Here is a 25,615-nt window from a genome sequence, read left to right as displayed (position 1 = left end):
CAGACTTGTACCTATGAAACTGGCTGACCTGTTACATGTGCACTTGGCAGCTGAAGGCATCTGCGTTCGTCCCATGTTCATATGTGCCTTCATTGCTGAGAAAAAAGTTTCAATATATGAAAATGAGCCTCTAGGACAGGGTTTCTCACCTCCGGTCCTTGGGACCCACCTACCAGTCATGTTTTCAGGATTTACTTAGTTTTGAGCAGGTGATATAATTAGTGTCCATGCATCATTCTGTAGGATATTCTCAAATCCTGACCGGTAGGTGGGTCCCGAGGACCGGAGTTGAGAAACTCTGCTCTAGGAGCAACAGGAGTGTTGCCGTTACTACTAGAAGATCATCTCTTGCCCTCTCCACTTTCCTCACTCACTCACACCTGGCCCTGACTTGTCCTAAAGTCTCACGCTGCGCCATGTGCTTCAGTATCTGGCCAGGCGCAGTATAGGAAAGAGCTTCGCCAGCAATTCTCTTCTGTACTGCAAGCCTCTTTCCTAAGTGCACATGCAACAGGTCCACCAGATTCCCGTCAGATGCCCTTTAAGAAAACCAATATAGTAAACTGAAAGGAATTTAATATACTACTGCGATATATCATCCTATTACTTCTGTCAACAACGGTAGAGGGGTATACAAATGTATTAAATGTGTGTTGCTTCAATAGAGACAGCAGAAACCTATATATCAAACATACAAAACCAATACTAAATACAAAGATTAAAATTCTGTAAAATGAGAATGAACACAAAAGGTGGCTTCACAGACAGACCACATGAATCAGGAATAAATAACAGAAGTAAAGGGCAGACCTCAATATGCCTTCTTCCAGGGGAAGTCTGCCCCAAAATGCATGTTACATCTCTATAAGGAATATACCTTCATCTACTTATTAGTTACATTTGGGCATTGTGTGTGTGTATACACTAATTCTGTCATTGCAATTTTCATACTAATCATTGTTCCTATGATCACTTGGTTCTCACAGTTTCCCTTTGTGTGGGAAGCACATCTCCTGTTCACATGAAAATCTGCTGCCAGTAAAATAGGATTTTAATTTCTGTGCAAAATTGATCCACGAAAAAGTGTTTGTACTGATGATCATTCCAACGGTCCTCAACCTGTGTAAATGGATGTTTAGAAAAACTAGCTTTGTCGCCCATAGCAGCCAATCTGATTTCACCTTTCATTTTCCAAAGGGGCTCTGACAAATGAAAGGTGGAATCTGATTGGTTGCTATCGGCAACTAAGCCAGTTCTACTTTACACCAGTTTTGATAAATCTTACCCAATGAGTCTAAAGCCTGAAGCTGCAGTGAAGACTCTGATCAATCCAATTCAGCAGGGAAAAGTATGGCAGACCCTTCCAAATACGTGGCCCGCTCCATGCATTATACAATATGTTCAGCAAGGAGGAGAGACACAACAGGAGAGTATGTGCATATGTAACAAATAATTCTCCTCAATGGTTGAAGCCAAGGGAAATCTGTAATCTGTGATTTTTCTATGAACGGAGGCCCTTTTACATGGGCTGAGTATTAGGGTAATTGTTGGGAACAAATGGTCACATGAATGCTCATTGCCTGATGCAAATGGTGCTGCAGATCATTCATTTGTTGGCAACATAAAATCAGTTGGTGGACGTGCTGCCGGCAGACAACTGAATGAAAAAGCAGCTCTCCCCTCAAATCAACGATAAAGTAATTATTGGAAACAAATGGTTTGTTCCCAGTATGAATTGGCTCAGTAAAAGGGTCTATAAAGGAAAAGCCCTAGCTCAAAGCAGTATGATGATAACATAATAGGTTAAAAGACAAAAAAAATTGCAAGAATAGTAAAATACAACTTACATTAACAGCATCAACAGTCGACTTAAAAACGGGGTTGTTAAATTTGACACTCCTCCAGAACTTAGGCCGATGTGGTGAGAGGAGATTCTTACCATATTTCTCCAAGATATTGAGAGCAGTAATCACAGAGCGAAGCGGAAGCGACTAGGATATTAAGAATCGTATAAGTTCATGTGAAATATTAACCTTTTTAAATTTCAAACAATGGGTTACAATTGAAGCTTTTACTATATACCAAAACAACTGCACAATATGAAAGCTTGTGCCAAATATTACATTTGGATGGGGGTTAAAATAAAAATACATGATTCTTATTGATTCACCTGATCACCACCTGGAAGCACAGTCTGCAGGTCCAGCCTACGATACCGTTCTTTGAATGGGATCGCTAGCATCTGGTCAAGTAGGTCAGTTGTCACGGTGTCAGGCTGGTGAATTAAAGCAAGTTCCAATGCATTTCTGAGCTGCCAGGTAGCCATGCTTCAGCAGAAGACACTACCATGGGTATGTCTGAAACAGAACACAATAGCACTTTAGATTCCTTGGTAGCAAACCTTTAAACAACATGCAAAAATGACACCAAATATCAGGTTAAAAGTGTACAGTGCCTTACAAAGTATTTGCCCCCTTGACGTGTTCCCTGTTTTGTTGCGTTACAACCTGGAATTAAAGGGGTTGTCTCACTTCAGCAAGTTGCATTCACCATGTAGAGAAAATCAATACAAGCACCAGGGTCTTTGGTGGTCGGGACCGTGGGAGCTCACATAGGCTGGTGCTTTTTCCTACAGTGTGCAACCACGACCACCAATGGATTGCAGGGTGGTCATAACAGGGTGGAAAAATGAATCCAGCAGCAAAGGAGGCAATATGGACAATCACAATACATTAGTAAGTGCCTTGCATTAAAGGAGTGTTCCGGTTGGTACAAGTTATACCCTATCCACAGGAAAGGGAATAACTTTGAGATTGGTGAGAATCCTACAGCTGGGACCCCAACCTATCACGAAAACAGGGGCCCCGTACCACTTGCAGGACCCTTGCAGCTCCCCTGAATTGACCAGAGCGGCCGCTTCATTCATTTCCATGGGACTTCCGAAGATAGCAGAGTACAGTGTATGTACAGTATGGTATTTAACCACCTCAGCCCCCAGTGCTTAAACACCCTGAAAGACCAGGCCACTTTTTACACTTCTGACCTACACTACTTTCACCGTTTATTGCTCGGTCATGCAACTTACCACCCAAATGAATTTTACCTCCTTTTCTTCTCACTAATAGAGCTTTCATTTGGTGGTATTTCATTGCTGCTGACATTTTTACTTTTTTTGTTATTAATCGAAATTTAACGATTTTTTTGCAAAAAAAATGAAATTTTTCACTTTCAGTTGTAAAATTTTGCAAAAAAACGACATCCATATATAAATTTTGCTCTAAATTTATTGTTCTACAGGTCTTTGATAAAAAAAAAATGTTTGGGTAAAAAAAAAATGGTTTGGGTAAAAGTTATAGCGTTTACAAACTATGGTACAAAAATGTGAATTTCCGCTTTTTGAAGCAGCTCTGACTTTCTGAGCACCTGTCATGTTTCCTGAGGTTCTACAATGCCCAGACAGTACAAACACCCCACAAATGACCCCATTTCGGAAAGTACACACCCTAAGGTATTCGCTGATGGGCATAGTGAGTTCATAGAACTTTTTATTTTTTGTCACAAGTTAGCGGAAAATGATGATTTATTTTATTTTTTTTTCTTACAAAGTCTCATATTCCACTAACTTGTGACAAAAAATAAAAACTTCTATGAACTCACTATGCCCATCACGAAATACCTTGGGGTCTCTTCTTTCCAAAATGGGGTCACTTGTGGGGTGGTTATACTGCCCTGGCATTCTAGGGGCCCAAATGTGTGGTAAGGAGTTTGAAATCAAATTCTGTAAAAAATGACCTGTGAAATCCGAAAGGTGCTCTTTGGAATATGGGCCCCTTTGCCCACCTAGGCTGCAAAAAAGTGTCACACATCTGGTATCTCCGTACTCAGGAGAAGGTGGGGAATGTGTTTTGGGGTGTCATTTTATATATACCCATGCTGGGTGAGAGAAATATCTTGGTCAAATGCCAACTTTGTATAAAAAAATGGGAAAAGTTGTCTTTTGCCAAGATATTTCTCTCACCCAGCATGGGTATATGTAAAATGACACCCCAAAACACATTCCCCAACTTCTCCTGAGTACGGAGATACCAGATGTGTGACACTTTTTTGCAGCCTAGGTGGGCAAAGGGGCCTATATTCCAAAGAGCACCTTTCGGATTTCACAGGTCATTTTTTACAGAATTTGATTTCAAACTCCTTACCACACATTTGGGCCCCTAGAATGCCAGGGCAGTATAACTACCCCACAAGTGACCCCATTTTGGAAAGAAGAGACCCCAAGGTATTCGCTGATGGGCATAGTGAGTTCATGGAAGTTTTTATTTTTTGTCACAAGTTAGTGGAATATGAGACTTTGTATGAAAAAAATAAAAATAAAAATCAGCATTTTCCACTAACTTGTGACAAAAAATAAAAAATTCTAGGAACTCGCCATGCCCCTCACGGAATACCTTGGGGTGTCTTCTTTCCAAAATGGGGTCACTTGTGGGGTAGTTATACTGCCCTGGCATTTTCATGGGGCCCTAATGTGTGGTAAGTAGGTAAATGACCTGTGAAATCCTAAAGGTGCTCTTTGGAATATGGGCCCCTTTGCCCACCTAGGCTGCAAAAAAGTGTCACACATGTGGTATCGCCGTATTCAGGAGAAGTTTGGGAATGTGTTTTGGGGTGTCATTTTACATATACCCTTGCTGGGTGAGAGAAATATCTTGACAAAAGACAACTTTTCCCATTTTTTTATACAAAGTTGGCATTTGACCAAGATATTTCTCTCACCCAGCATGGGTATATGTAAAATGACACCCCAAAACACATTCCCCAACTTCTCCTGAGTACGGCGATACCAGATGTGTGACACTTTTTTGCAGCCTAGATGCGCAAAGGTGCCCAAATTCCTTTTAGGAGGGCATTTTTAGACATTTGGATACCAGACTTCTTCTCACGCTTTGGGGCCCCTAGAATGCCAGGGCAGTATAAATACCCCACATGTGACCCCATTTTGGAAAGAAGACACCCCAAGGTATTCAATGAGGGGCATGGCGAGTTCATAGAAATTTTTTTTTTTGGCACAAGTTAGCGGAAATTGATATTTTTAATTTTTTTCTCACAAAGTCTCCCGTTCCGCTAACTTGGGACAAAAATTTCAATCTTTCATGGACTCAATATGCCCCTCACGGAATACCTGGGGGTGTCTTCTTTCCGAAATGGGGTCACATGTGGGGTATTTATACTGCCCTGGCATTCTAGGGGCCCTAAAGCGTGAGAAGAAGTCTGGAATATAAATGTCTAAAAAATTTTACGCATTTGGATTCCGTGAGGGGTATGGGGAGTTCATGTGAGATTTTATTTTTTGACACAAGTTAGTGGAATATGAGACTTTGTAAGAAAAAAAAATAATAATTCCGCTAACTTGGGCCAAAAAAATGTCTGAATGGAGCCTTACAGAGGGGTGATCAATGACAGGGGGGGTGATCAATGACAGGGGGGTGATCAGAGAGTCTATATGGGGTGATCACCACAGTCATTGATCACGCCCGTGTAAGGCTTCATTCAGACGTCCGGATGCGTTTTGCGGATCCGATCCATCTATCAGTGGATCCGTAAAAATCATGCGGACGTCTGAATGGAGCTTTACAGGGGGGTAATCAATGACAGGGGGGTGATGAGGGAGTCTATATGGGGTGATCACCACAGTCATTGATCACGCCCCTGTAAGGCTTCATTCAGACGTCCGGATGCGTTTTGCGGATCCGATCCATCTATCAGTGCATCCGTAAAAATCATGCGGACATCTGAATGGAGCTTTACAGGGGGGTAATCAATGACAGGGGGGTGATGAGGGAGTCTATATGGGGTGATCACCACAGTCATTGATCACGCCCCTGTAAGGCTTCATTCAGACGTCCGGATGCGTTTTGCGGATCCGATCCATCTATCAGTGCATCCGTAAAAATCATGCGGACATCTGAATGGAGCTTTACAGGGGGGTAATCAATGACAGGGGGGTGATGAGGGAGTCTATATGGGGTGATCACCACAGTCATTGATCACGCCCCTGTAAGGCTTCATTCAGACGTCCGGATGCGTTTTGCGGATCCGATCCATCTATCAGTGGATCCGTAAAAATCATGCGGACGTCTGAATGGAGCTTTACAGGGGGGTGATCAATGACAGGGGGGTGATCAATGACAGGGGGGAAATCAATGACAGGGGGGTGATCAGGGAGTCTATATGGGGTGATCAGGGGTGATCAGGGGCTAATAAGGGGTTAATAAGTGACGGGGGGGGGGGTGTAGTGTAGTGTAGTGGTGCTTGGTGCTACTTTACTGAGCTACCTGTGTCCTCTGGTGGTCGATCCAAACAAAGGGGACCACCAGAGGACCAGGTAGCAGGTATATTAGACGCTGTTATCAAAACAGCGTCTAATATACCTGTTAGGGGTTAAAAAAAACACATCTCCAGCCTGCCAGCGAACGATCGCTGCTGGCAGGCTGGAGATCAACTCTCTTACCTTCCGTTCCTGTGAGCGCGCGCGCCTGTGTGCGCGCGTTCACAGGAAATCTCGCGTCTCGCGAGATGACGCGTATATGCGTACAGCGGTCCGGAGGTGGTTAATATTGATAACCTATCCTCAAAATAGGCCATCTGATCTGTGGGGGTTCAACTACTAGCACCCCTGCCAATCAGCTGTTTAAAGAGAAAACAGGGTTTACGACCGCTTTCTAGGCCTGTGACATCAAGTTTAGAGATGAGCAAATTTCATATTTTGAAATTCGTTTCACACGCTTTGTTTACTTGTAAAATGTGAATTGCATTATGGATTCCGTTACCACAGACCATAACGCAATTCTATGACGGAATGCATAACGGAATGCCTTTAGAGGCATTCCGTTATAATAGAAGTCTATGGGCTGCATAACGGATCTGTCCCATTTCCGTTATGCAGGGGAGTCATCTGCTCAGCCATAATGGCATATCATAGGCAGTATCGCATCATTACCATCTATTGTAGAGCAGTGTAATGTGTACTGAGACCCTGCCCACTCATTCACCTAAGCAGCTCTGAGTTGGCACCCAGTCCTTCTCAACTTCTAGGACAACTTGCTGGTGGTCACTTAAAGGGAACCTGTCATGTGGATATTTGATTATAATCTAACGAATTATATACAATTATTAACTACTAAAAAGTGCCTTAGATGTATTGACTTACTGGTGTGACAGATGGTTACCTCATAATATACACACAAAGATGCTGCATGCTAATGAGCTGATTTGAGTCCAGCGTGATGTCAGTGAGTCCAGCGTTTTTTTCATTCAGAGCTACAGCCACTCCCCTGCCCACCTGCTGCTGATTAATATGGAAAATAACTGTCAATCAGCAGCAGGTAGGCGGGGAGAGTAAGGAGCTCAGGAATATTCAGGACTCATCATTATGAGCTGGAGCTTTTCAATACAAGATGTTGGCAGATTGACTGGGTCAATTAAAGAAAGTGAGCCAGCATTGTACTAAGAGAATCAGTCACTTATTTATGTAGCCCTTAGTTAGGACACCATAAAACTGGTGACAGGTTCCCTTTAAAAAAAATTCCCATAGAACCCCTTTTAACCACCCCAGTGTAGCTTTAGCAGTATGTTTAGGGTTTTTCCTCAAGAACTGTCCTGTATTTACTGCCATCCATTTTTCAGTTATCCAGTCCCTGCCTATGAAAAGCATCCCCAAAGCATGATGCGGTCATATCATGCTTCACTGTGGGAAGTTTTGGGTTTGTGCCACACGTAGGCCCTGATTTATCATACATTGACTCCAGAACTCTGGCATCAAAAAGTCGCAAACATAGAGCTTGCACTCGCTTGCGCTAAATTTTGTGACTTTTTGCATTTCTACACCACTCAGTGTTTGGGTTATTTCTTTATAACCCAACCTAGATCTGTTCTTCTCCACAACTTTGCCTCTGACCTGTTTGGAGGCTCCATGGTATTCATGTTTCTTACTTCATACAGTAGACACAAGGGCCTTTCACAAGACACTCACATCATGTGATAGGTCATGTGATACTGACCTCACAGGGGGACATTATTCAACTAATTAGAACAGACCTCATTTAAACACTTCATTACTGGGCAATTTTCTGTTTTTGGTTTTCATTTTTCACTCCCAGCCTTCCCAGAGCCAATATTTTTTTTTTCCAAATGGATAGCCATATGAGGGCTTGTTTTTTTGTGGGACAAGTTGTACTTCCTAATGGCACAATTTAATATTGCATACAATGTAGTGTTAAGTTGGAAAAAAAATCCACAATTCTGCCACAGTTTTATGGGTTTTGTTTTTACAGCATTCCCTGTGTGGCAAAACTGTCCTGTTCACAGTGGGGGAAAATGTTAGTGCGTCTTGTAGGGCAAACACTAATGCGCCACTAAGGCCCCTTTCACACGGGCGAGAATTCTGTGCGGGTGCAATGCGTGAGGTGAACGCATTGCACCCGCACTGAATCCGGACCCATTCACTTCAATGGGGCTGTTCAGATGAGCGGTGATTTTCACGCATCACTTGTGTGTTGCATGAAAATAGCAGCATGTTCTATATTCTGCGTTTTTCACGCAACGCAGGCCCCATAGAAATGAATGGGGATGCGTGAAAATCGCAAGCATCCACAAGCAAGTGCGGATGCAATGCGAATTTCATGCATGGTTGCTAGGAGATGATGTTAGTAAATTGATAAAAGTCAATTTACTGTATTATTTTCCCTTATAACATGGTTATAAGGGAAAATAATAGCATTCTTAATACAGAATGCTTACGAAAATGTGGCTTACGGGGTTAAAAAAAAAAAAAGAAAAAAATGTACTCACCTCATCCTGTTGTTTGCGCAGCCGGTATGGTCTTCTTTCAGGACCTGCAAAAGGACCTTTGATGACGTAATCGCACTCAGTGACGTCAGCGCAGGTCCTGCTGAATGAAGATAGACGTCACCGCTCTCACCACGTGGTGAGCGCGATTAAGTCATCAAAGGTCCTTTTGCAGGTCATGAAAGAAGACGATACCAGCTGCGCTAACAACAGGATGAGGTGAGTTAATTCTTATTTCTTTTTTAACCCCTCAAACCACATTTTAGTAAGCATTCTGTATTAAGAATGCTATTATTTTCCTTTATAATCATGTTACAAGGGAAAATAATAAAATATACAGAACAACTAACCCAAACCCGAACTTCAGTGAAGAAGTCCGGGTTTGGGTCTGGGTACCACAGTGAAAACGCATTGCACTCGCGTTAAAAAAACTGAACATCGGAATGCAATCGCAGTCAAAACTGACTGTAATTGCGTGCCTACTCGCGCGGTTTTCCCACAATGCACACGCAACGCATTCGGAGCAAATCCGGGACGCCCGTGTGAAAGAGGCCTAATGCTGTGCTGTGACCTGTGAACAGCCTGAGGACGTAGGCGCGCTTTGTCACCTCACACTCTGCAATGTCGAGACACAGCACAGTGCAGCAGGAAGAGAGCTGGATCTCAGGAGTGGTGGCGTCTGTAACAGGAGAGGTAAGTTGATTTTTCTTTTTTTTTTTGGTATGATCTGTGGTCTGAGCTACAGTCTAATCAGCATTGGGGGTCTGAACTGGGATCTAATTAACATTGGGGGTCTGATCTAAGGTCTGCTTGGGGGTCTAATTAACACTGGAGGTCTGATCTGAGGTCTGTCTGGGGATCTGATTAACAATGGTGGTCTGACTGAGAGCTAATTAACATTGGGGGTCTGATCTGAGGTCTGATTAAAGCCTCATGCACACGTCCGTGGAACACGGACCGTGAGATACCGGCCTGGATTCCTGCTGAGTGCAGGAGCACACGGCGTCATTGGTTGCTATGACGCAGTGCGCCCGCTGCTGTACAGTAATACACTTGTATTATCTATACTTGTGTATTACTGCACAGCAGCGGGCACACAGCGTCATAGCAACCAATGACGCCGTGCGCTCCTGCACTTAGCAGGAATCCAGGCCGGTATCTCACGGTCCGTGTTCCATGGGCGTGTGCATGAGGCTTAACATTGGTGGTCTGAAATGAAGTCTGATTAAAATTTGGGTCTGATCTGAGGTCTGATTAACATTAGTGGTCTGGGGGGGGGGCGGAGCTAAGCAGAGCATGTGAGCGGCAGCACACCGGCCGAGCTCCTCTGCACCATACGGGACAAACATCCTGAAACCCACACTGAACCGGAGATAAAAGCCTCCGTTTGGCTCCTTAACTTACTGCTGACCCCTGGGCTGCACCAGAGCGGGCGTCCTGCAATTATGAAGCTGAAAAAGGACGGGAAAGTGGCGGAGAAGGAAATCCAAGATGGCGCTGGCTCTGCAACTCCAGGCCGACAGCGCCGGATAGCAGAGGCGCAGCGGCCAGGCTGGAGAAGTTTGCCAGGACCTCTTCAGTGGCGGTGAGCAAAGGGTCTCAAAAGAGGCAAGCGGCTGCTAAGGGGGGATATACAAATGGACTTTGATCCAGAAATGGAGGCGCCGCCTGGGGAGCCTATCGTCCAATTCAATAGATTCTCTCCACTGTGCCCTGATGCTTAAGCAAACACTATGGGGGCTACAGAGTCTGATATGGACGAGCATACTCTGAAAGATGTAATGCTGGCCATAACTAACTGTGACGTTACTATTGTTCGCCATGATTTGAAAAAACTGGCAGAACGCACCACGCTAAACAGGACGACCTGGAAAACCGGGCCCGCCGAAACAACATTAGAATGGTTGGCATACCTGAGAAGGCTGAAGGGAATCAGCCGGCAGAATTTTTTTAAACTTGGCTTAAAAACAAATTTGGCACGGAGGTGCTGACGCAGTTTTTTGCTGTAGAACGAGCTCATAGAGTTCCTACCCGACCGATACCACCGAGGGCGCCTCCTAAACCTATACTGGTGAAATTACTGCACTACAGAGATCAGGACATTATTTTGAGGAAAGCCAGGGAGCTGACGGATCTTACAATTGATGGAAATAAGGTGTTACTATATCCAGACTTCTCTCAGGAATTGCAAAAAAGAAGAGCGAAATTCCTGGACATAAAGAAACGTCTACGTTCCCTGAATATTGCATATTCCATGATATACCCTGCCAAGTTGCGGATAGTGGCCTTGGGGACTACGACTTTCCATGACAACCCAGAGGAGGCAAGGAAGTGGCTGGACCGTCATGAGACACAGCTGGCAGCAGATGGAAACTGATGGCCAGAAGATGCGATGATAATCTAAACAACCGCCATTGAGGGCATGTGGTGTGTCAGTCGGTATGTGTGACAGTATGGCTGGTGAGCTTATAAGTGGTTTACAATGTGCAGAGTAGAATGGCTCCTCCAACCTATCAATGGAGGGGTCATCTCGCATTGGGTTCAATACTTTATGTTCTAGAGGTGCAGGAGGTGTAGGGGTATGTTGCATGCTTTGTATATTTTCCAATTGCGATAAAAATTGTTCTCTGTTATTTCCTACAGATATATTTATTGCTGATACCGCCCTACGTTTGGGGTAGATAGGCTAACCACTGGTGCTTGGCCTCGACGGCGGGTGCTAATTTGATCCCACGGGCCTGGTAACTCGGGTGTATTTGGTGGGACTCTGCTGTTGAGGCTATAGCGCCATTTTGGGTTCTATTTGTTTGCTTAGTTTAAAGAAAAGGGAGGGGTTCTTTCCCATTTTTGCTAGTTAGAGTCTGTAAATTGTGACCATGATTTCTCAAAGTTCCATAGTTAGAGTCCTGGAGCATGACGTGAGGAATATATTGTGCCCTTTAGCAGTAGACCCCCTGGGCCTCACCCGTTTCAATGTCCTGATGAATAAACTATTGTCATGGCAGGAATTGTTCACTTCCTCAGCTGGAACACCAGAAAAGTAAAGGACAGTAATAAAAGAAGGGCTATTCTAGATAGTGTCAAACAGCACCACCCTGTGATATGTTGCATCCAGGAAACGCATTTACTGGAGGATCAAACAAAGCTGCTCAGTCCACATTGGGCTGGACACTGCTATCATGCTACGAACTCTACATATGCGAGAGGCGTAAGCATTTTAGTACACAAATCCATAGCTTTTACCTGTATCTCGCATAAGTTAGGTAAGGAAGAAAGATATATTTGCCTACACTGTATACTATCCCGTGTGTGATAATAGGGGTTTACATCCCACCGCCTTACTCCCCACAGGTGCTTAAAGGGACACTGACAGGCCAAAACAGCATATATAGTTAGATATATCACATTACAGGTCTTATACAGTCTTTTAAAAGCATATAAGTATCCCCCCTGTCCACCTATAAAGAGCGAAATATAAAGTTTTATAACTTGCTTCTCCGGTCAGCAATCTGCCCAAGGGGCGGCGTTTCATGTGAAAATGCGCCCAGCCAGCCTTCCCAACTGCCGTTTGAAGCCCCGCCCACCTCATCAATATTCACTTCGCTGGGCGGCGGCTAGAACTCTCCCCAGTCCCGATCCTGCGCAATTCAATGCTCCGGGCATCGTTCATGCCCAATCTTCTGCGCCTGCGCCCCGCCGTGCCGTTAGATCGCGCCTGCGTACACACACCAGCCTGCGTCTTCGAGGCAGATTGCTGACCGGAGAAGCAGGTTATAAAACTTTATATTTCGCTCTTTATAAGGTGGACAGGGGGGATACTTATATGCTTTTAAAAGACTGTATAAGACCTGTAATGTGATATATCTAACTATATATGCTGTTTTGGCCTGTCAGTGTCCCTTTAAGTCTATTTTGGTTTATTTAGCGAACGTGCCGGATGTTCCAGTCATAGTTATGGGAGACTTTAACAGTATTGCTAACCCTACATTGGATAAGATGGGAGGGGGCTCTCGCTCTCCTGGGTGTGACCTCACTCCATTTGGAAAGCTTCTGCGGGAATCCCTTCTGTTGGATTTCTGGCAATTGAAAAATCCGCTGACTTTCAGCTTACCAGAATACGGAGAAACATGGTCTGGAAGTTCAATCCGCACTGGTTGTATGTGTTACTGGATCTGGGGGGGAATAGGTGACAAACTGAAGGAATATTTTGACCTCAATCTCCCGTCGGCATCTAAACTTGTTGTGTGGGACGCCATGAAGGCCTATTTGAGGGGGCTGTTAACAGTAGCGGATTACAATAGGGACGTTCGGGTCGGCAGCCCCGGGCCCAGCACCGCTGGAGGGCCCAACACCAACCCTAATGCCCACATACTGCGGCGGGGCTGTCCCGTCGCCTATCACCGCCATATGCTTCAGGCCTAGTAGGCCTGAGGCCTAAGCGGTAGTGAAATCCCGGCGCAGGCGTACGTGATGACGTCATCACGCGCCTGTGCCGGGACACAGCACATTGACGTGTGCACGCCTGCCTCATCCCGCCTTCATCTGCGATCAAGTGCCTGGCCCTGGGCGGTGAGTATTTAGCTTTTCTTTTTTTTTTTTTTTCATGTGCCTACTTTGGGGGACATGTGGGGGACGACACACAGAGGAGGACATATTAGGGAAGAGACCTCGAGTACATGGGAGGGGGAATGTGGGGGCTGTGTGGGGCTAAATTATTATGGGAGCCGGACTACTATGTGGGGGCAAATTACTATATGGGGCAGTGTGGGTGCAAATTACTATATGGGGCAGTGTGGGGCCAAATTATTATGGGAGGGTCTACTATGTGGGGGCAAATTACTATATGGGGGCAGTGTGGTGGAAACTATTGTGTGGGGGCAGTGTGGGGGCAAATTACTGTGTGGGGGAAACTATTGTGTGGGGGCAGTGTGGGGTAATTTCTGTGTGGGGGCAGTGTGGGGAAATTGCTATGTGGGGACAAATTACTATGTGGGGGAAACTATTGTGTGGGGGCAGTGTGGGGTAATTGCTATGTGGGGGCAGTGTGGGATAATTGCTATGTGGGGGCAGTGTGGGGAAATTGCTATGTGGGGGCAGTGTGGGGAAATTGCTATGTGGGGCAGTGTGGTGGAAATTACTATGTGGGGGCAAATTACTATGTGGGGGCAGTGTGGGGGCAAATTATTATGGGAGGGACTACTATGTGGGGGCAAATTACTATATGGGGGCAGTGTGGTGGAAACTATTGTGTGGGGGCAGTGTGGGGTAATTGCTATGTGGGGACAGTGTGGGGGCAAATTACTGTGTGGGGGAAACTATTGTGTGGGGGCAGTGTGGGGGAAATTGCTATGTGGGGGCAGTGTGGGGAAATTTCTATGTGGGGACAGTGTGGGGGCAGTGTGGGGAAATTGCTATGTGGGGACAAATTACTATGTGGGGGAAACTATTGTGTGGGGACAGTGTGGGGTAACTGCTATGTGGGGGCAGTGTGGGGTAATTTCTATGTGGGGACAGTGTGGGGAAATTGCTATGTGGGGCAGTGTGGGGGAAACTATTGTGTGGGGGAAATTGCTATGTGGGGGCAGTGTGGGGTAATTTCTATGTGGGGGCAGTGTGGGGGCAAATTACTATGTGGGGGCAGTGTGGGGGCAAATTACTATGTGGGGGCAGTTTGGGGGAAATTACTATGTAGGGGCAGTATGGGCCAAATTACTATGTAAGGGAAATTACTGTGTGGGGGCAGTGTGGGGGAAATTACTATGTAGGGGCAGTATGGGGCAAATTACTATGTAGGGGAAATTACTGTGTGGGGGCAAATTACTATGGGGGATTATTATGTTGGGGCAGTGTGGTGGAAATTACTATATGGGGGTGTTGCTATTGGGGAGGCACTGTAGGGGCAATTCTATTATTTTTGGGGACACTATACAGGGATTATTGCCTGGAGCACAATAGAGGGTGGTATTATTACTCGGGGCACTCTAGGGGACATTATAGCTGCTGTGGACACTATAGGAACATTTGGGGAATTTATCAAACTGGTGTAAAGCAGAACTGGCTTAGTTGCCCATAGCAGTCAATCAGATTCCACCTTTCATATTTGACAGCTCTTTTGGAAATCCAGTTCTACTTTACACCAGTTTGATAAATGACTCCAATTATGTCTATTACGGTCACTATTTTTTAAGCAGTATAGTACCTTGGACATTGGGGAGCACAACGGGCACAGTATTGGGAGTGGCAGCAGGATGACACTGTGGGGACACCAGGATGAGGAGGTTGATGGAAAATTTTTGAAATCTAACGTGTCTGTGTTACAAACTGTAGAGACGAGATGCGCTGAAAGAATTTGCCATGGTGGTCTGGGTCAAACGGAGGAGAAGAGGAAAGAGAAGGTCTACATGACAGGAGATGTCACTGGATGTAAGAAGTATGTGGTGCTGTATTCTCCTCCATGTCTTTTTTATTATAATTATATGTATTTTATAAGCGATTCTTCCAAAAGCAGTCCTATTATGAGGAGGGCGAAAAAGCGGGAAGACTGTTGGCTTTAATTTCCAGAGCTCAACAGCAGACATCATATACACTCACCTAAAGAATTATTAGGAACACCTGTTCTATTTCTCATTAATGCAATTATCTAGTCCACCAATCACATGGCAGTTGCTTCAATGCATTTAGGGGTATGGTCTTGATCAAGACAATCTCCTGAACTCCAAACTGAATGTCAGAATGGGAAAGAAAGGTGATTTAAGCAATTTTGAGCATGGCATGGTTGTTGGTGCCAGACGGGCCGGTCTGAGTATTTCACAATCTGCTCAGTTACTGGGATTTTCACGCACAACCATTTCTAGGGTTTACAAAGAATGGTGTGAAAAGGGAAAAACATCCAGTATGCGGCAGTCCTGTGGGCAAAAATGCCTTGTGGATGCTAGAGGTCAGAGGAGAATGGGCCGACTGATTCAAGCTGATAGAAGAGCAACGTTGACTGAAATAACCACTCGTTACAATCGAGGTATGCAGCAAAGCATTTGTGAAGCCACAACACGCACAACCTTGAGGCGGATGGGCTACAACAGCAGAAGACCCCACCGGGTACCACTCATCTCCCCTACGAATAGGAAAAAGAGGCTACAATTTGCACGAGCTCACCAAAATTGGACTGTTGAAGACTGGAAAAATGTTGCCTGGTCTGATGAGTCTCGATTTCTGTTGAGACATTCAAATGGTAGAGTCCGAATTTGGCGTAAACAGAATGAGAACATGTATCCATCCTCTGATGGCTACTTCCAGCAGGATAATGCACCATGTCACAAAGCTCGAATCATTTCAAATTGGTTTCTTGAACATGACAATGAGTTCACTGTACTAAAATGGCCCCCACAGTCACCAGATCTCAACCCAATAGAGCATCTTTGGGATGTGGTGGAACGGGAGCTTCGTGCCCTGGATGTGCATCCCTCAAATCTCCATCAACTGCAAGATGCTATCCTATCAATATGGGCCAACATTTCTAAAGAATGCTATCAGCACCTTGTTGAATCAATGCCACGTAGAATTAAGGCAGTTCTGAAGGCAAAAGGGGGTCCAACACCATATTAGTATGGTGTTCCTAATAATTCTTTAGGTGAGTTTATAGCGGCGCTCAGGGATTCAGAGGGAGTAATAAGAGATGATCCTGACACGATAGTTCATATTATGCAGTCCTTCTATTCCTCGCAGAATAAGTCCAAGACAACAGCTTCAGAAGAGGAGATTCGGGAGTTTTTACAGTGGCTGCCGCTGCGTACCCTTTCGAGGTAACACAAAGATATGTTAGATGCCCCAGTAACTCTTAAGGAGTTGGAGGAGGCTCTAGGATCCATGTCTAATAATAAGGCACCAGCGAGAGATGGCCTACCTCCCGAATTGTATAAACGGTATGCATCCATACTTTTGCCGCAGTTGCTGGAGGTTTGCAGAGAGGCGAAAGAAGCGGGACGCTTGCCTGCCTCGATGAATGAAGCTATAATTGTGCTCATTCCAAAGCCTGGTAAAGATGATAAAGAAGCAGATTCTTATAGACCAATTTCGCTCCTGCAGACAGACGTGAAATTGCTGGCGAAAGTGATGGCAAACAGACTAAAACGAGTTATTACGACGCTTATCCACACAGACCAGGCGGGCTTCATGCCGAATGCTTCCACTGCTGTTAATGTCAGAAGACTTTTTCGGAATATTCAGGCGAGCCAGGTCCACACCTTGTGTGCGGCGGTCGAATCTCTTGATGCGGCCAAAGCATTCGACAGTGTGGAATGGCGATATTTATGGCTAGTGCTTGAAAGGATGGGCTTTGGACATCACTATATAGAGTGGGTACAACTTCTGCATGCATCCCCGAAAGCCGTAACACGGATTAATGGTAATTTGTCGGACCCCTTTGAGCTGCATAGGGGGATGCAACAAGGGTGTCCCCAGTCGCCGCTTTTGTTTGCGGTGGCGGTGGAGCCTTTGGCGGAAGCTTTGAGACGAGCAGTCTCAGTGCGAGGTTTTCAATAGGGTGAGCTGACTGAAAAAGTTGCGCTCTATGCAGATGATCTACTGCTGTTCATTGATGACTGGATGAACTTCCTTAAGGAAGCCATGCAGATCATTAATGACTATGGTACACTATCTGGTCTTCGCATTAATTGGACAAAGTCTGTAGTTATGCCATTAACTAACGGAGGCGCCCCGACCTCGGAAGACACCATGGGTCTTACGATAGTATCCTCCTTTAAGTATTTAGGCGTCCAAATAACCCCTGATACAAGGGATTATGAAAGCCTGAACTTAACTCCTTTGCTAAATAGATTTAAAGATAAGGTAAATACATGGATTAAACTGCCGCTCTCCATGGTCGGGAGGACCAACCTTATAAAAATGATATTGATGCCCCAGTTACTGTACCTTCTTCATAATACACCCTGCTGGACCCCGCTTCGTTTTTTCTTTAAACTAAATGCCCTGTTTAGGGATTTAATTTGGAAACATAGAATGTGTCGGCAGATAAGAACCATTTGGCCCATCTAGTCTGCCCAATATACTAAATACTATGGATAGCCCCTGGCCCTATCTTATATGAAGGATGGCCTTATGCCTATCCCATACATGCTTAAACTCCTCCACTGTATTTGCAGCTACCACTTCTGCAGGAAGGCTATTCCATGCATCAACTACTCTCTCAGTAAAGTAATACTTCCTGATATTACTTTTAAACCTTTGCGCCTCTAATTTAAAACTATGTCCTCTTGTAGCAGTTTTTCTTCTTTTAAATATTCTCTCCTCTTTTACCTTGTTGATTCCCTTTATGTATTTAAAAGTTACTATCATATCTCCTCTGTCTCGTCTTTCTTCCAAGCTATACATGTTAAGGTCCTTTAATCTTTCCTGGTAAGTTTTATCCTGCAATCCATGTACCAGTTTAGTAGCTCTTCTCTGAACTCTCTCCAAAGTATCAATATCCTTCTGGAGATATGGTCTCCAGTACTGAGCACAATACTCCAAATGAGGTCTCACTAGTGCTCTGTAGAGCGGCATGAGCACCTCCCTCTTTCTACTGGTAATTCCTCTCCCTATACACCCAAGCATTCTGCTAGCATTTCCTGCTGCTCTATGACATTGTCTGCCTACCTTTAAGTCTTCTGAAATAATGACCCCTAAATCCCTTTCCTCAGATACTGAGGTTAGGACTGTATCACTGATTTTATATTCTGCTCTTGGGTTTTTACGTCCCAGGTGCATTATCTTGCACTTATCAACATTAAATTTTAGTTGCCAGATTTTTGACCATTCCTCTAGTTTTCCTAAGTCCTTTTCCATTTGGTGTATCCCTCCAGGAACATCAACCCTGTTACAAATCTTTGTATTCATCAGCAAAAAGACACACCTTACCATCGAGGCCTTTTGCAATTTCGCTGATAAAGATATTAAACAATATGGGTCCCAGAACAGATCCCTGAGGTACCCCACTGGTAACAAGACCTTGGTCTGAATATACTCCATTGACTACAACCCTCTGTTGCCTGTCCCTCAGCCACTGCCTAATCCATTCAACAATATGGGAGTCCAAGCCCAAAGACTGCACTTTATTGATAAGCTTTCTATGTGGGACAGTATCAAAAGCCTTACTAAAGTCTAGATAAGCGATGTCTACTGCACCTCCTCCATCTATTATTTTAGTCACCCAATCAAAAAAATCAATAAGATTAGTTTGACATGATCTCCCTGAAGTAAACCCATGCTGTTTTTCATCTTTCAATCAATGGGATTTTAGATGTTCCACAATCCTCTCCTTAAGTATGGTTTCCATTAATTTCCCCACTATTGATGTCAGGCTTACTGGCCTATAGTTGCCCGATTCCTCCCTACTACCTTTCTTGTGAATGGGCACAACATTTGCTAATTTCCAATCTTCTGGGACGACTCTTGTTGCCAGTGATTGGTTAAATAAATCTGTTAATGGTTTTGCTAGTTCACCGCTGAGCTCTTTTAATAGCTTTGGGTGTATCCCATCAGGCCCCTGTGACTTATTTGTATTAAATTTTAGACAGCTGACTTAGAACCTCTTCCTCTGTAAAGACACATGCATCAAAAGATTCATTAGTCTTCTTTCCTAACTGAGGCCCTACTCCATCATTTTCCTTTGTAAAAACTGAACAGAAATATTCATTGAGGCAGTCAGCTAGTTCTTTATCTTCTTCCATATACCTTCCTTTTGTTTTTAATTTGGTAATTCCTTGTTTTAGTTTCCTTTTTCCATCTATGTATCTGAAGAATGCCTTCTCGCCTTTTTTCCCTGACTGAGCTAATGGAAGAAGGGTATCCCTCTTATTAAACTTACCACTTTGCAATTACCTAAAACGAATAGGGGCCTGGCCTTACCAGACCCGTGGTTATATTATTTAGCGAGTAAGTTACAACTAGGGGTGCACCGAAATTCCGGCGGCCGAAAATATCGGCCGAAAATGGGCCTAATCCATTTCGTCCGATATTGGTACATATCGGCAGAAAATATGGGGTTTGGGATTTGTGGGATTTGTCACCCGCGTCGGGCGGGCGGTTTACTTTAAGTCACCGCATCTTTATTTTACCTTACAATCGTGACGCTCCAGTAACAACTCTGCAGGCAGAGCGGATGGCGGCGTAACGTCACTTACTCACGTGACGTGCCTGCTCCGCCTCCTTCATTCATAAAGTGGGCGGAGCAGGTGCATCACGTGAGTAAGTGACGTTACGCCGCCCTCCGCTCTGCCTGCAGAGTTGTTACTGGAGCGTCACGATTGTAAGGTAAAATAAAGATGCAGTGAGTGATTAGTCTGCTGTGAGCAGCAGGGCCGGGGCTGTTATGGGTAGGGGGATTGGTCTATGGCACTGCTATGGGGAGGGGGGATCTGTGCACTGTTATGGGGAAAGGGATCTGTGCACTGTTATGGGGAAAGGGATCTGTGCACTGTTATGCCCATAACAGTGCACATATCCCCTTCCCCATAACAGTGCACATATCCCCCTCTCCATAACAGCGCCACCCACAGATCCCCCTCTCCATAACAGCGCCACCCACAGATCCCCCCTCTCCATAACAGCGCCACCCACAGATCCACCTCTCCATAACAGCGCCACCCACAGATCCCCCTCTCCATAACAGCGCCACCCACAGATCCACCTCTCCATAACAGCGCCACCCACAGATCCACCTCTCCATAACAGCGCCACCCACAGATCCACCTCTCCATAACAGCGCCACCCACAGATCCACCTCTCCATAACAGCGCCACCCACAGATCCCCCTCTCCATAACAGCGCCACCCACAGATCCCCCTCTCCATAACAGCGCCACCCACAGATCCCCCTCTCCATAACAGCGCCACCCACACATGAATTTCATTCATGAAAAAGAATTATTAATAAAATCATTTAAAAAAAAGTATTTTAAAAGTATTTGGGCAAAAAGGCAGACTCGGTTTCGGTTTTTGGTCAAGGGCATCCTGAATTTTCGGTTTCGGACCAGAATTTTCATTTCGGTGCACCCCTAGTTACAACATATTAGGGGCTGGGGGGATGCAGAGAAGATGAATACGGCAAGAAAGATAGTGGGCTATCTTCAGGGGCGGTCCTGTTTGTTGTCTGCGCTGGAGGATGGCACCTTTCACACTAAGGGGAGTCAATACAGTGTCCTGCACACCATTCACAAAGTTTGGTGGAAGGCCAGAAACATAACAAAAGTCTCTGAGTATACGATGTATACCCCGATATGGCCTAATTTTATGTACAAGGAGTTAGACAAAATTACAGAACTGCAGGTGTGGAACGCATATAACCTTGGTAGGATGGCTCAGTTGTAGTCGGAGGGTACATTGAAAGAATACACACAGTTACAGCAAGAATTCAATATCCCTAAAAAATTATTTTATTTGTATTTGCAGCTTAGACACGCTATAAAGGCACAGGACAAATCTGAAAAAATTGCCCCAGCACCAAAACATAGTATTATAGATCTTACAGCGACAAGTGGTACTACTAATGGGGTAATATCACTTCATCACAGTGTACTTATTGATATGCAACTAGGGGTGCACCGAAATGAAAATTCTGGTCCGAAACCGAAACCGAAAATTCAGGATGCCGTTGACCGAAAACCGAAACCGAAACTGCCTTTTTGCCCAAATACTTTTAAAATACTTTTTTTTTAATGATTGGCGCTGTTATGGAGAGGGGGATCTGTGGGTGGCTCTGTTATGGAGAGGGGGATCTGTGGGTGGCGCTGTTATGGAGAGAGGGATCTGTGGGTGGCTCTGTTATGGAGAGGGGGATCTGTGGGTGGCGCTGTTATGGAGAGGGGGATCTGTGGGTGGCGCTGTTATGGAGAGGGGGATCTGTGGGTGGCGCTGTTATGGAGAGGGGGATCTGTGGGTGGCGCTGTTATGGAGAGGGGGATCTGTGGGTGGCGCTGTTATGGAGAGGGGGATCTGTGGGTGGCGCTGTTATGGAGAGGGGGATCTGTGGGTGGCGCTGTTATGGAGAGGGGGATCTGTGGGTGGCGCTGTTATGGAGAGGGGGATCTGTGGGTGGCGCTGTTATGGAGAGGGGCATCTGTGGGTGGCTCTGTTATGGAGAGGGGGATCTGTGGGTGGCGCTGTTATGGAGAGGGGGATCTGTGGGTGGCTCTGTTATGGAGGGGGGGGATATGTGCACTGTTATGGGCATAACAGTGCACAGATCCCTTTCCCCATAACAGTGCACAGATCCCTTTCCCCATAACAGTGCACAGATCCCCCCTCCCCATAACAGTGCACAGATCCCCCCTCCCCATAGCAGTGCCATAGACCGATCCCCCTACCCATAACAGCCCCGGCCCTGCTGCTCACAGCATCACTCACTGCATCTTTATTTTACCTTACAATCGTGACGCTCCAGTAAGAACTCTGCAGGCAGAGCGGAGGGCGGCATAACGTCACTTACTCACGTGACGCACCTGCTCCGCCCACTTTATGAATGAAGGAGGTGGAGCAGGCGCGTCACGTGAGTAAGTGACGTTACGCCGCCCTCCGCTCTGCCTGCAGAGTTGTTACTGGAGCGTCACGATTGTAAGGTAAAATAAAGATGCAGTAAACCGCCCGCCCGGCGCCCGCCCGCAGATGGTGGGTGACAAATCCCACACCCCATATTTTCGGCCGATATGTAACAATATCGGCCGAAATGGATTAGGTACATTTTCGGCCGCCGGAATTTCGGTGCACCCCTATATGCAACTTAAGAAAACACCCCTACAATTGTATGCCAAGTGGAAAACAGATATATCAGCCCTAACTGAGGAACAGTGGGAAGGAGTGTTAGGAGATTGCCCGTTGTTAGCGGTCAGTGAAGCGCATAGAGTCTCCCAATTGTACCTATTGCATAGGGTATACAGAACGCCAGTGGTCCAAAAAAAAAAAGGGATATAGGGACAATGACCTCTGCCCAAAGGTGTGATATGTCCAATGCGGACTTAATTCATCTCATGTGGAATTGTCCGAGACTGAGACGGTATTGGACAGAGGTCATAGAACTAATAAACACTGTCTTTGATGTAAGCCTAGATATTGCACCCTTACCATGTGTACTAGAATATTTTGAGATCTTGCCGGGCATGGCAAAAAAGAAGCTGGCTATTGGGCGGATCCTATATCAAGCTAGGAAAAATATTGCATTCCACTGGATAGACAAAACACCACCGACGATACATGAACTGGTGGCTAGAGTACACAATTTGGTTCAAATGGAGAAATATGTTTACCACAAGAGAGGATCCACTAAACAATTTGAGACAGTCTGGTTTTCCTGGATGCAGCATTGCAGAGATACATGTCAGGTCCATAAATATTGGGACATCAACACAATTCTAACATTCTTGGCTCTATACACCACCACAATGGATTTGAAATTAAACGAAAAAGATGTGCTTTAACTGCAGACTGTCAGCTTTAATTTGAGGGTATTTACATCCAAATCAGGTGAACGGTGTAGGAATTACAACAGTTTGCATATGTGCCTCCCACTTGTTAAGGAACCAAAAGTAATGGGACAGTTTGCTTCTCAGCTGTTCCATGGCCAGGTATGTTATTCCCTCATTATCCCAATTACAATGAGCAGATAAAAGGTCCAGAGTTCATTTCAAGTGTGCTATTTGCATTTGGAATCTGTTGCCGTCAACTCTCAAGATGAGATCCAAAGAGCTGTCACTATCAGTGAAGCAAGCCATCATTAGGCTGAAAAAACAAAACAAACCCATCAGAGAGATAGCAAAAACATTAGACGTGGCCAAAACAACTGTTTGGAACATTCTTAAAAAGAAGGAACGCACCGGTGAGCTCAGCAACACCAAAAGACCTGGAAGACCACGGTAAACAACTGTGGTGGATGACTAAGAATTCTTTCCCTGGTGAAGAAAACACCCTTCACAAGAGTTGGCCAGATCAAGAACACTCTCCAGGAGGTAGGTGTATGTGTTTCAAAGCCAAAAATCAAGAGAAGACTTCACCAGAGTGAATACAGAGGGTTCACCACAAGATGTAAACCATTGGTGAGCCTCAAAAACAGGGAGGCCAGATTATAGTTTGCCAAACGACATCTAAAAAAGCCTTCACAGTTCTTGAACAACATCCTATGGACAGATGAGACCAAGATCAACTTGCACCAGAGTGATGGGAAGAGAAGAGTATGGAAAAGGAAAGGAACTGCTCATGATCCTAAGCATATCACCTCATCAGTGAAGCATGGTGGTAGTGTCATAGTGTGGGCATGTATGGCTGCCAATGGAACTGGTTCTCTTGTATTTATTGATTATGTGACTGCTGACAAAAGCAGCAGGATGAATTCTGAAGTGTTTCGGGCAATATTATCTGCTCATATTCAGCCAAATGCTTCAGAACTCATTGGACGGCGCTTCACAGTGCAGATGGACAAAGACCCAAAAGCATACTGCAAAAGCAACCAAAGAGTTTTTTAAGGGAAAGAAGTGGAATGTTATGCAATGGCCAAGTCAATTACCTGACCTGAATCCGATTGAGCATGCATTTCACTTGCTGAAGACAAAACTGAAGGGAAAATGCCCCAAGAACAAGCAGGAACTGAAGACAGTTGCAGTAGAGGCCTGGCAGAGCATCACCAGGGATGAAACCCAGCGTCTGGTGATGTCTATGCGTTTCAGACTTCAGGATATAATTGACTGCAAAGAATTTGCAACCAAGTAATAAAAAGTGAAAGTTTGGTTTATGATTATTATTCTGTCCCATTACTTTTGGTCCCTTAACAAGTGGGGGGCACATATGCAAACTGTTGTAATTCCTACACCGTTCACCTGATTTGGATGTAAATACCCTCAAATTAAAGCTGACAGTCTGCAGTTAAAGCATATCTTGTTTGTTTCATTTCAAATCCATTGTGGTGGTGGTGTATAGAGCCAAAAATGGTAGAGTTGTGTCGATGTCCCAATATTTATGGACCTGACTGTATATAGCCCCTAGGCCAAACACAATGTGTTGTTTTACTGTTGCTATAGCTGACGCCCTGGAAAGGTATGACTGTGGAGTGACTGGATGTCATGTACTACCGGGATGAGTGTGTTTATGTGACAGATATATGGGATGTGAATCGGGATATAGGGCACACTGTGCGAATGATTGTACATGTTGATCTACTGCCGAACTCATTGCTGGATCCATGGACTTTGGACTTTATTGGTCACGGGACTATGGGTTGGGGGGTGGGGAGTTGGGAGGTGGGGCGAGGGGGTAGGGGGGGGTTACTCTTGTTCTTAATATATTATTGAAAAAACAAATAAAAATATCTGATTAAAAAAAAACATTGGTGGTCTGAACTGAGGTCTGATTAACATTCGGGTCTGATGAATTTTTTTTTTTTCATATTTTCCTCCTGTAAAACCTAGGGGCAGTTTATGGGCAGGTGCGTCTTATAGGGAGAAAAATACGGTACTTTGCCATTTTTGACATTGCTTTTTTACTTTATTGTTTACACACTGAGTAACCTGTTAAACAAGTTGTTCTGGTTATTACAGTCATTTGGATAACTAATAAGTGTAGTGTGGTTTATTTTGCATTTGCATAAGGTAAGCATAATAAAATGTACTGGTATTTTTTGAAAAATAATCGCTTATTTATTTTTTTTACGTTTTTTTTTATTATATTTTTAATTCCTTTTTTTATAAACCCATTATGGAATTATTGTCTTACAAAATAATTTTATACTGAAAGGG

General features: G+C 44.8%; 1 protein-coding gene across 2 annotated transcripts in view; it reads right to left on the bottom strand.

Moving 5' to 3' along the window:
• Positions 1 to 25,615, bottom strand: part of RNF31 (ring finger protein 31) — a 115,911-nt gene that overhangs the window by 75,084 nt on the left and 15,212 nt on the right. For both annotated transcript variants that reach the window (XM_040416914.1, XM_040416915.1), the window contains exons 2-3: positions 2,171 to 2,357; positions 1,848 to 1,991 (exon numbers count right to left, since the gene is read on the bottom strand). In XM_040416914.1, coding sequence (XP_040272848.1) covers positions 1,848 to 1,991; positions 2,171 to 2,326 — 300 coding nt within the window. In that variant the 5' untranslated portion in view covers positions 2,327 to 2,357. The remainder of the gene's footprint in view (positions 1 to 1,847; positions 1,992 to 2,170; positions 2,358 to 25,615) is intronic.

This window comes from Bufo bufo, chromosome 2 (assembly GCF_905171765.1).
Source record: "Bufo bufo chromosome 2, aBufBuf1.1, whole genome shotgun sequence".
Classification (NCBI taxonomy): domain Eukaryota; kingdom Metazoa; phylum Chordata; class Amphibia; order Anura; family Bufonidae; genus Bufo; species Bufo bufo.
The sequence above is the reverse complement of the archived record's forward strand: the minus strand, read 5'-3'. Positions and strand labels throughout refer to the sequence as shown.